This window comes from Entelurus aequoreus, linkage group LG07 (genome assembly GCF_033978785.1).
Source record: "Entelurus aequoreus isolate RoL-2023_Sb linkage group LG07, RoL_Eaeq_v1.1, whole genome shotgun sequence".
Classification (NCBI taxonomy): domain Eukaryota; kingdom Metazoa; phylum Chordata; class Actinopteri; order Syngnathiformes; family Syngnathidae; genus Entelurus; species Entelurus aequoreus.
Window position 1 is genome coordinate 23,439,080 of NC_084737.1, and position 12,441 is coordinate 23,451,520.

Genomic DNA, 12,441 nt, shown 5'->3' on the forward strand with positions numbered 1-12,441 from the left:
TTTTTTAAATCATTTTTTAAACATGATTAAAACATACATCTAAAACCTTTAACTCCGGCATGGATTTGAACTCTTGACATTTTACTTCATGGTTCATGTTCTAGTCCCGCGCCACGAGGGCTATCAGACGTTTTACATCTATTTCATTCAGATGAAATCAGTATTGTTATGTCAGTATAATTTAATGTTGTTATGTTGACAGCACATTTTGGATCGATGATTTTTAAAAGTAAAACTGGACTTCGTCTGGAGTTGTAGCGGGTTCAGCTCTGCATGACCAAAGATCGTACATTGAGAGGATGATCTGCCACATTGTGATGTTCAGTGCACATGATGACCCACAAAAGTATATTTGCAGTCAGCCATATCATTTTCTTGTCACCATGGTTCGCCCGCGTACTATCATGAAATCCCAAGCACATCAAAATGTAGCATCCTCCATATGTATAATCTGTCTGGGTAAAGTTTAAAAGCGATAAGATGAAATATCTAGGAGGAATTAGTTACACCTGGAAATAGCGAAAATCTGTAGGAAATTACCTTTTTTGAATGTTTTAAGGTAACAAATGTCGATAAAAGATGTAGAGCTGCACGTTAACTGAATTAGTCACGCAACTTATATTTATATATGGCGGTATGATGCTAAATTCCTCACCAGTAGTGCGGGTTGTATGGTAAAAACCGCTGTTTGGCCCATTTTCGCTTTGGCCATTGGAGGCAAAATGTCCGGGCTTAAGAAAACCTTAAATTGGAAATCTCAGAAAATGTGGAATTTCAAAAATTGTAAGCCATGATCTTCAACATTATCAGAAATAAAGGCAGGATATATCTCAGTAAGTTAATAAATTAGTTTCACATTTAAAGTTGAATTGCTGACATTAATGGACTTTTACACAATCTTCTATTATTTTTTTAGTTTGACTGTGAAGATCTGATCGGAGGAAAACATGCAACTTTTCTCTGACTACAATTGAACATTCACCTACCTAAAAAAGGTGTCTTTTGTGGCAAATGGGTGCAAGCTTCTGATCGCAAACTTAGTCGTTGCTCGGTGACTTTCGTCTAGCGGCAGACGGGAACTGGAGCCAGTAGTACCCGCCTTGGAGTCAGCAAAAATCTGTCTTTTAAAATGCCCATCTAAATTTGAAGGCATTCATTTAAATTTCACAAATAATAGTGTCGACATTATATGCAGTGTTAGTATCTGTTGTATTTACGCCAGGTGACTGCTGCTGGGATGAGATCAGACTGGTTCAAAAAAGCGACATTCACTTATAGTTAATTAATTTTGTGTGTTAAAATGTTTTAGCATATTGCTCGTCATACTTGCCAACCCTCCCGATTTTTTCGGGAGACTCCCGAATTTCAGTGCCCCTCCCGAAAATCTCCTGGGGCAACCATTATCCCGAATTTCTCCCGATTTTCACCAGGACAACAATATTAAGGGCGAGCCGTGATGGCACTGCCTTTAGCGTCCTTTACAACCTGTCGACGTGGCCGCTTTTTCACCATAATGACAGCGTGCCGGCAGCATGCAGCTTCTGCATACACACAAAAGTGACTGCAAGACATACTTGATCAACAGCCATACAGGTCACACTGAGGATGGCCCTATAAACAACTTTAACACTGTTACAAATATGCGCCACACTGTGAACCCACACCAAACAAGAATGACAAACACATTTCGGGAGAACATCCGCACCGTAACACAACATAAACAACAGAACAAATACCCAGAATCCCTTGCATCCCTAACTCTTCCGGGCTACAATATACACCCCCGCTACCACCAAACCCCGCCTCCCTACACCTCAACCCCCCCCACAATCTCCCGAGTTCGAAGGTCTCAAGGTTGGCAAGTATGTTGCTCGTATGTTGTCCTCTAGATGAAATAGTAGCCTTGCAATGTTTACAAGTAGCGCTGTTGCAATATTTTCTTGTAAAAATACTTTGTAGCGTTTCTGTGATCCCATGTTGGGCGCCATGTTGCTGTCTGATATTGCACAATGACACCATTCCCGCCCGCTGAAATCATTAAAAAATAATTGCTTTGAAAACATTTGAAGCGATTCCAAGGAATTGATACACTGTAAAACGGTTCTGAACAAGAACCGGTTTTCGATTCCTATCCCTAATTACAGGCGCCAAAGAGAAAGGCTACATATACTGAGATTTGTTTATAGGTGCACATGTTTAGAAAAACACAAGGAAAACAAAGAAAAGGCTTTTTAAGGAAGTTAAATATGTGGACATCAAGTCATTTAGGCAAAGATGTAAGCGTATCTTGCTTGTGCACAGGACAAACAGCAGATATCTGCACATCACTCTTCTTCAGGAGGCAGCATACCTTTAAGTCGTCTTCTGTGAAAACGAGTTCATTCAAAATCTTGTTTTCAAGCTGCTCTGTATACGTCTCTTTTAAGGAACTTAATGAAGTGCAGGATTGGCTATCAAGTCTTGAGTGGAACACAGATTCACTGTTGTCTTTTGTCAAGTGTTTGAAGTGCTGCAGGGCAGCTTGTCCTTCACACTCACTCATGCGGTCATCATCTGACCTTGGTGTGCTGTTACCAACAGGTGGATATTCAACAGGCTGACTGTAATTACCATTTGACGATGTCTCATCAATGGGCTTTACTGTGCTCCAGAGCGGCCGTAAGCATGCATTGGTGTTCCTCACGATCACCGCAGGTGCAAAGTTGCTCTGACTGAATTGACTGAGCGTTATAGAGTGTGCCAACAACATTTCCTCTGGGATGGTCCGTACAATTTTGATGCCCCACGGGTCGACAGGTTCACGTCGGTTTCTATAAGCGGTGAGTTTCTTGTTTGAATCACCAGGGATATAGTCACAATGTTTTTCAACACTCTCTATGTCCATCTCCTCCTCTTCCTCAGAGGAAGAATCTTGATCCAGACACCCCGCTTTCGAGCCCGACTTGGCTAAACTTACAGGAGATTCAAACACTACGCCTTTTGGGGCAAGCGGTCGGACACGTTGCTGACGACATTTTGAAGATGCTGATGATTTCATATTGTTTTCAGTCACCCTCCCCATGTATTGTCGTACTGACTCAGGCACCAATATCTCATGCCTTTTGCCAGGGAGTAAGGCAGAGAGGCTTCCTGGAATGCCATTTCCTATAATAGGCACAAGAGACAAAGGTTTGAGTCCGGAGACAAAGTCTATCAGCTCTTGATGAGATGAGTGATCGGAGTAGGGCACCACATGGACTTTGGGATGAAAGGAGACCAGGGGCCTGCTGGTGGGATAGATAGCCAGGGTGGGGTCTTCCTTGTTCCACTGGCACAAGGCAGAAAAGGAAATCTCTCTCTGCTCCACGACTCGGATACGTCCAGCACCCGGGTCAGTGGTGAAAACGTCAGGGAGCTCGAGCAATTTGAGGGTCTTCATCCTCTCATAGCTAACCTCAATCCAAGTTTGAAATTCCATGGCCAAATCCACTAGCAGGGACTCTTTGCCCAGCGCATATAGGCCTGCAGAAATCAACAAAGTAGTTTAATTCTACAGTTCAATGCACATATATATAAATAGTACCAAGTAGTGAAGGGTTGAACTAGACCAGGGGTTTGTAACATTTTTGGCTGAGAGCCATGAAAGCCAAATATTTTAAAATGTATTTCCGTGAGAGCCATATAATATTTTTTAACACTGAAAACAATTAAATACATACATTTTTAACTAAGACCAACATTTTTAGGCTATAATAAGTCTCTTATTCTTTTTAATAACATTGTTATTCTGAAGCTAACCAATAATAAATAAAATACTTCTTACCGTTAATGCGACTTCTTGAACAGGTGTGGTAGAAAACGGATGGATGGATTAAAATGCATGAAAATGTTTTATATTTTGAACTTTATTTTTAACACTGTGATTATCAGCGGAATTATTCAATACTTATTGTGTTAAGCAATGTCAGCCAAGATTTATCTGAGAGCCAGATGCAGTCATCAAGAGTCACATCTGGCTCGAGAGCAATAGGTTCCCTACCCCTGAATTAGACTATAAAGTTCCTCCTAAATCCCAATTCTTCATCTAACAAGGCATTTTAGCTCATTCTAGTAATATAATACAATATTAATGTACGGTTTAATGCATCAGAGTATCTTCATTTGGGAGTAAGCTATTAGTTGTGTGGTTGCACATGCATTTGAAGTGTTGTTTCCATTTACAAAAACTTTGGACGAGACCTGGCCACATTGAAGGAGCTCGACATAAACTGGAAATAGAAAAAAAAAATAGTAAACAAAGTTACCCAAGACTACATTATGGTCAGGGTGGCTGCGGATGATCTCCTTAATTTGCTGAGTGGCTTGCTTTCTCGTGGGGATCACGCGGTTGGGGTCACAGTTGGTGTTGTCCAAGTACAGAACATTGATTGTGGCGCTTGTAATAAGGCAAAGATCACGCAGCATTGATGGGGAATACCTGAAGTCACCTGAAATTGTTGTAGTTAACAAAACACCAAGTTAGTACAGCACTAGCATATTTTTGATCTCACATGTAGGCCTGGGCCGATCAGTCAATAAATCTATTAATCGATAGATGAAAATTAACTCGACAACGATAAATTAACCATGTCCGTATGGGTTTGTTTTCTTCACATGTTGCTTCCAATCAGGGTGCAATAAGGTTCGTTTTGGGCTTAGCTCTCAGTACCTGAGCACTTTTATTCAATAGTATAAGTACATGACTGCAATGAACCCTCTTGTCAGCTGTTCACAATCTTTATCTTGGTGGGCAGAGACGAGACTGAAAGCTCGCTCGCTCGCTCGCTCACTCACTCTCACACCCACACAGGATGCAAGGACAAAATGTGGCTACTCACTAGTGAGAAGCATCGCAAAGTAACAGAAATTAAGAAGGAAGAAAAATGATTGCAAAGCCAAATGTTTCTGTATGGGAATATTTTGGCTGTAAACTGAATAAGAAACATGAGCCCATCAACACAGAAGAATGAGCCAGTTTGCAAATTTGTTGGAAAGTGATGGCGACAAAAAAACAACAAAGCAAACCACTTGACCGCTTTTCTAAATGGGAAAAAATCTGCACTTCAAGATGTACAATGTTTATTGAAGTGTAATTTTTACTTACAGAGATTGAGTGTCCATTTTATTTTTACGTTTCTTTACTTATTTAGTTTAATAAAGGTTATTCACCTTCCAATTAATGGTAAAAATTACTAATGAGAAATAAAAGTTGATTGCAATTGAAATGGCTAGTTGCATTATTAGTATTACATATAATTGATTTGTCTATTATTAGTTATTATTACTACCGGTATATTACTAGTAATAGTCAATGATTAGTCTATAATGCTGACATAATATCGTTAATCGACAATTATTTGTGGGACAATATATGGTCCAGCAAAAATGTGTTATCAGCCCAGGCCTACTCATATGACGGCAATTAAAAAGCAAAAGTTGTGTAAGATAACTATTATGTGTGTGTCAGTGTGTGAGTATACACTAACCAGTGTACAGTATAGAACCGAAGTAACCCTCAAAGAGGAACATGACAGCCCCTGGACAGTGGTTGGCATCAATTAGAGTAACTGTCATCTTCTCTTTGCCAATGTCATCCAGAGACAGTAGGTAGGAGTCATCCAGTTCTAGTGGGTGGATCCACTGCTCCTTCACCTGCAAAGAAAAAAAAAAAATAGTTAAGAAAATCAAATATTATAAATCAAGTGTGATGATTCAGAATTCTCTTTGAATTCCATTTTATTTTTATGGATATTAAAGTAAAAGTCAATCTCAGCCGCAGAAAGACATTCATTCATTTATTTTCTACTAGAGATCGACCTATTATTGGCTGGGCCAATTCTCGGTGGCGCTATTTGGCATTTTGACATCTATTGGTATCGGCATCGGTATCAGTATTTTTTTATTTTTTTTTCAACTACAACAAAACTACATTTGCAGATACAATATATATATTTCCCAAGTGCTCTTAAAAAGAGCAATGCATTTTTAACACATCTTTTCCAAGCATCCTGCTTTCATTTGAGATGGTTTTAATAATTGATTTGCACACAGGAACAAAGCTATCTCACAAAAAAACTAAAATGACCATAGTCAAAATTATTAGTCCCCTTAAAAATTCCCACCAGTTTGAAAGACAGCAAGTGTTAGAAACCATTTGCTCAATTAATCAAACATATTTGAAGTCATTAGCGAACACTGACTTTGTAAGAGAGACCTGTAGAGCAGTGGAGAAAATTCAGTTTGCGCTGGATGATTCAGGATCCAGAAATCATCATGACAAAAACAAAAACAAAAACAAATCAGTTTTGACTTCAGAAAAATAATAATTGATGCACACAGAGCAGGAAAAGGATAGAAAATGTTATCACAGCGTTTCCAAATGTCTAGAACTGGAGTGAAGTATTATCAAGAAATCCAAAGACAGCCACATGGTACAAAACAAGCCTGGCAGAGGTAGGAAAAGAAAGATGTCAAAGACTCAGGAAGGAAAGCTAGTGAGAGATGTGTTTAAAGACCCAAAAACAACTGCCAAGACACTAGTGAATGACTTGGCCAAGTCTGAAATTGTAGTCTCAAAGAAGACAATCAATAGAGCCCTGCACAGTTATGGACTACGAGGTGGCAGAACAAGAAAAACTCCACTTCTACAATGAAGACACCTTTGAGTCAAACTGAAGTGTGTAAAGGACAACCAAGAGAAAGACTATGCATAATGGAAGTGTGTCCTTTGGTCAGATGAAACAAAACTATACCTGCATGGCCCTGGAGACCTTGTCTATGTTTGGAGAAAGAAGGGAGAGACATACAATCCAAAGAACACGGTCCCCACGGTGAAACATGGTGGTGGGAGTATTATGCTGTGGGGATGCTTCAGGGCATTTGCAGCTGGAAATGTTGTCAAGGTGGAAATATTTCCTAAAGGAAGAAGGATATTTGAAGATTTTGGAGGAAAACCTCAAGCACTCAGCAGCAAAACTGGGTAAGGGTCCCCGCTTTGTCTTCCAAAATGATAACGACTCAAAACATGGGTCTATCTTGGTGAGGAACTAGCTCCAGGAGACCAAAGTGAATGTTATTGAATGGCATGCACAAAGCCCTGACTTGAATCCCATCGAGAATCTTTAGGGGGAATTGAAGACCAAAATCCTTGGCAGGAGACGTCAAATCTTATGGCGCTTGAGAGGTTTGCCAAAGAAGAATAGGCTGGGATTGCTCAGAAAGTGTGTGTGAGACTTGTGGAAAACTAACAAAAGATTGCGGGTTGTTATCCAGTAAACACGACACACTATTGCCTATTAGCATTAAGGAGGCTAATAATTTTGACGCTGGTAATTTTTGGATTTCCTCAAATAACTTTGTTCTTTTGTGCAAATAAAAATATTGGAAGCATCCAAAATGAAAGTAGGGTCCTTGGAAAAACTGTGTTAAAAATGCAATGCTATTTTTAATGGCATTTTGGGAAATACTTAATATAAATGAAATGTTAATAATAATTCCGTCCTCAACTCAACAAAGAGTGTGGGCTCGTTATAAGACAGCGGCACGTGTAATGTCATGTCCATCCATCCAATTTCTACCGCTTGTCCCTTTTCTGGGTCGCGGGGGTGCTGGAGCCTATCCCAGCTGCACACAGGTGGAAGGCGGGGTACACCCTGGACAAGTCGCCACCTCATCGCAGGGCCAACACAGAGACAGACAACATTGATTCAATCAAATAACGCGACACACATGAATGGACATTAGAGGGGAACTGCACTTTTTTTGGAATTTTGTCTATCATTCACAATCATTATGAAAAACATGACAGATTTTTTTTTTAATGTATTCTAAATACACTGCTCAAAAAAATTAAAGGAACAGTTTTTTATCAGGGTATGGCATGAATTCAATCGCACTTTTCTGATAAGGTTTTGGTCAGGTACGTGGCAGAGGGGGTTGTTAACCAGTTTCAGCTGCATTGGTGTTGATGGAATTAACAACAGGTGCACTAGAGGGGCAACAACGAGATGGCACCCAAAACAGGACTGGTTTTGCAGGTGGAGGCCATTTCAAGTTCCTCCCTCTTGATCTTTTTTAACTGTTTTTCCACAAGTGTTGGCTTTAGCTAGAGTCATTATCACGACTGGGAGCATGAGGCGATTTCTTAACCCTCCTGAAGTTGCGCAGATTGTCCTACTCCTCCAGGATGGCACATCCATGCGTGCTGTTGCAAGAAGATTTGATGTGTCTCCCAGTACAATCTCCAGAGCATGGAGGAGATTCCAGGAGACAGGCAGTTACTCTAAGAGAGCTGGACAGGGCCGTAGACGGTCCTCATCCCATCAGCAGGACCGATATCTGCTGCTTTGTGCAAGGAGGAACAGGTTGAGCACTGCCTGAGCCCTACAGAATGACCTTCAGCAGGCTACTGGTGTGAATGTCTCTGCCCAAACAGTCAGAAACAGACTTCACGAGGGTGGCCTCAGGGCACGACGTCCTGTAGTGTGCCCTGTGATCACTGCTCAGAACCGTGGAGCTCGATTGGCATTTGCCATAGAACACCAGAATTGGCAAGTCCGCCACTGGCGCCCTGTGCTTTTCACAGATGAGAGCAGGTTTACCCTGAGCACCTGTGATAGACGTGAAAGGGTCTGGAGAAGCCAAGGAGAGCGCTATGCTGCCTGCAACATCATTCAGCATGACTCGTTCGGAGGTGGGTCAGTGATGGTCTGGGGAGGCATTTCCATGGAGGGACGAACAGACCTCTACAGCCTAGAGAACGGCAGTCTGACTGCCATTAGGTATCGGGATGAAACCCTTGCACCCATGGTCAGACCTTACGCTGGTGCAGTAGGTCCTGGGTTCCTCCTGGTCCACGACAATGCCCGGCCTCATGTGGCAAGAGTATGCAGACAGTATATGGAGGATGAAGGAATTGACACAATTGAATGGCCCTCACGATCACCTGATCTAAACCCAATAGAACACCTCTGGGACATAATGTTCCGGTCCATCAGACGCCGCCAGGTTGCTCCTCAGACTTTACAGGAGCTCACTGATGCCCTTAGACTGATCTGGGAGGACATCCCACAAGACACCATCCGTCGTCTCATTAGGAGTATGCCGCGACGTTGTCAAGCATGCATACAAGCACCTGGGGGCCACACAAGATATTGAAAATAATTTTGAGTTGCAGAAATTGAATTTAGGCAAAATGGACGAGCCTGCCACATCATTTTTTCACTTTGATTTTTGGGGTGTCTATATACTGAGCCATCTGTAGGCTGCAAACTTTAATTTCCATCAGAAGATGTGGCATCCTTTTTTTCCTGAGACATTAAACTGTCCATATCAGTATAGATATCCGCCATTTTTTTTTTCATCATTGAAATCGGATGTGTTTTTAAAGTGTTCCTTTAATTTTTTTGAGCAGTGTATTAAATAAATTCGATAAAAGTCCGCTTGCAATGAAATCTATGGAAGCCGCTCAGTTATGCCTATAGAGCCCCTAAAAAACATCCAAACCATCCATTTGGGTTTTATATACACATCATGTAGGAATATATGTAATGTAGTAACGGGCACATTTATAACATTTATTATTTACGGATTTTAATAATTTTAAGCATATGCGGCACATTGAATTAAAAAACACATCACGTTTGCTTTTTTTTCTTCATCACTGATTTCTGCTCATTGCAGACTTTATGAGAGCCAACAAACTTAATCAAACATAACTTACTGTATAAGATCCGCTGTCATTAGGATGCCCACTGCTGGGATGCTAGATGAAAAAGGTCTCATAATCCTCGCAAAAATAAGGGGTGGGGGTGCAAGTGATTTTCCCGTCGTCCTCGCCAGTCCCAGGTCCTAAGCGGCTGTCAAAGTGTCCCCTTCCATCCATCTTCTTCCGCTTATCCGTGGTCGGGTCGCGGGAGCAGCAGCCTAAGCAGGGAAGCCCAGACTTCCCTCTCCCCAGCCACTTCGTCCAGCTCCTCCCGGGGGATCCCGAGGCGTTCCCAGACTAGCCGGGATACATTGTCTTCCCAACGTGTCCTGGCTCTTCCTCGTGGCCTCCTACAGGTCGGACGTGCCCTAAACACCTCCCTAGGGAGGCGTTCGGGTGGCATCCTGACAAGATGTCCAAACCACCTCATCTGGCTCCTCCCGATGTGGAAGAGCAGCGGCTTTACTTTGAGCTCCTCCCGGATGACAGAGCTTCTCACCCTATCGCTAAGGGAGAGCCCCGCGACCCAGGTTGTACCCCTGATCTTATCCTTTTGGTCATAACCCAAAGCTCATGACCATAGGTGAGAATGGGAACGTAGATCAACCGGTAAATTGAGAGCTTTGCCTTCCGGCTCAGATCCTTTTTCACCACAACGGATCGATACAGCATCTGCATTGAAGACGCCGCACCGATCCGCCTTTCGATCTCACGATCCACTATTCCCTCACTCGTGAACAAGACTCCTAGGCATAGGCGCCAATCTACATTTCTGCCAGTGGGTGCTCGGTGTGTGTGTATTAAAAAAAAAAAATTGACGTTCAGCGAAGTTAATATCCCATATGATTTGTGGCTTTATTATTTTGTAAAACAGACCAAACTCGCCACAAAATTAACTACAACGAGATAGGCTCCAGCACTCTCCGCGACACCAAAAGGGACAAGTGGTAGAAAATGGATGGATGGAATATTGATTTTGCAAAAATTATTTCAAAGATTAAAAGTTGCCATCAGTCCCACAAAGGTGCTCGGCATTGTCCGTGGGTGCTCAGGCCCCGAAGCACCCACGGGATCAGCGCCTATGCTCCTAGGTACTTGAAGTCCTCCACCTGGGGCAGGGTCTCCTCCCCAACCCGCAGATGGCACTCCACCTTTTTCTTGTCGGGTTATATTCTCAGCCATTTATTTTTCAGGTGAAAAGCATACTTTATGTTTTAGAATAAACTTTACAGGAAGGCACACCCAGACGTGATCACTAATACTCTGTTTACTCCGGTCACAAAATATAAATTGAGTATTGTTGGCGTTTTCTGAATGGTTATTTATCGGATTTTATGGGCAGTGTAATGGAGCTCTCATTGGCTGCGCTGTAAGCGGACTTTTATTTACATTGATTTGATATTTAGAATGTATTAAAAAAAAATCTATCTGTCGTCATGTCTTTCATAATGATTGTGAACAATAGGCAAAATAAAATAAAAAAGTGCAATTCCCCTTTAACACATTCAGGGGGTTCAAGTGTAGCCTATTCATGTAATGAAAGAATCTTCCAGAAGATGCTTGGTTGGTTTGCATGATGTATTTGATTCCATTCACATGTATTATATTGTTCATCACAACATACAGTAAAGGCGCACTCACCCCCAGTTTAACTCTGAGCAGAGAGGCAGTGACAGGTGAGCAGTAGATGGGTCGGTCTGCCCAAGTGGACGTGAGGCCTACCGTGTGGTCGCTGTGCATATGAGACAGGAAGAAGAGTCGCGTCCCTGGACACTTGCGAACTTTCCAGAAGTCAACAGCCAGCGGCGTGTTTGGGATGATCTTGCCATTAGACATCGCCTCAGTCGTCCCGGGATGTTACGCAGCCAGCAACGTAGCAAGTCGACCATTCCATTTACTCATTCGATGTTAACATCTTATATTATTAATGCGTCTTACAATATGATATTAGCTTTTAAGTATGCATATTTGTATTTAAATACAGAAAGGTCGCTTAGTGACTGCGTAAGCCACGTTTGACTAAACAAAGCAAGCTGTGTTGAACTCGTTTGAGTTAGACTTGCCTGGCTACGTCCATTGTGTTGCTGTATTACGGACCCATCTTTTGGCTTCTTGAAAACGTTCTACTGCGCTCTCAAACATGTTAACTTATCACAGTCCAGAGTGTGAGACTGCAGCCTCTGTCCCCCGCCATTTATATTTTTGATTTCGTACCGACGCCCATTTCCGCATCTGCTTCTTCCTCGTTGCCAATATAGTGTGCTGTTCTATAGTACCTGGTGCGACACTGCCTCTTAGAGTTCACTTTTGTCAACGCATACTTTTTTTCCTTAGTGTGACTACCGGTATTATCAATTTGTCATTTTATGCAACCCAAACAAAAAAGTATTTGCAACCAAAAATAAACGATTTTCAATCAAAAATTATAATTCATGATTATTTTTATGATACATTTATTCAATCAATGTTTATTTATACAGCCCTAAATCACAAGTGTCTCAAAGGGCTGCACAAGCCACAACGACATCCTCGGTACAGAGCCCACACAAGGGCAAAGAAAAACTCACCCCAGTGGGACGTCGATGTGAATGACTATGAGAAACCTTGGAGAGGACCGCATATGTGGGTAACCCCCCCCCCCCCCCCATTATGTTTCTATGTATTTGTTTTTGCTTATAATTTTATGCATCTCCAGGTCTCGAATTATAACGTTTTAA

At 41.9% G+C, this 12,441-nt stretch overlaps 1 protein-coding gene across 3 annotated transcripts; it reads right to left on the minus strand.

Annotated features, from left to right (window-relative positions):
* Positions 1 to 1,837: 1,837 nt before the first annotated feature.
* dclre1b (DNA cross-link repair 1B) lies at positions 1,838 to 11,973 on the minus strand. 3 transcript variants are annotated; one of them, XM_062051972.1, is made up of 4 exons: positions 11,447 to 11,973; positions 5,505 to 5,670; positions 4,284 to 4,466; positions 1,838 to 3,501 (listed from the first exon to the last, which is right to left on the minus strand). In XM_062051972.1, the coding sequence occupies exons 1-4, from the start codon at positions 11,558 to 11,560 to the stop codon at positions 2,261 to 2,263; spliced, it is 1,704 nt and encodes a 567-aa protein (XP_061907956.1). In that variant the 5' UTR covers positions 11,561 to 11,973; the 3' UTR covers positions 1,838 to 2,260. The 3 variants fall into 3 exon arrangements, with proteins under 3 accessions (XP_061907956.1, XP_061907957.1, XP_061907955.1); XM_062051973.1 differs by having other exon boundaries at positions 11,788 to 11,972; XM_062051971.1 differs by having other exon boundaries at positions 11,366 to 11,972.
* Positions 11,974 to 12,441: the final 468 nt, after the last annotated feature.

Coding starts and splice junctions, on each gene's coding strand:
- dclre1b (XM_062051971.1), bottom strand. CDS start 11,560: ATGTCTAATGGCAAGATCATCCCAAACACGCCGCTGGCTGTTGACTTC. Junction 5,671..11,365: donor TGCTCAGAGTTAAACTGGGG/GTGAGTGCGCCT, acceptor TTTTCTTTGCAG/GTGAAGGAGCAGTGGATCCA. Junction 4,467..5,504: donor CGGTTCTATACTGTACACTG/GTTAGTGTATAC, acceptor CAACAATTTCAG/GTGACTTCAGGTATTCCCCA.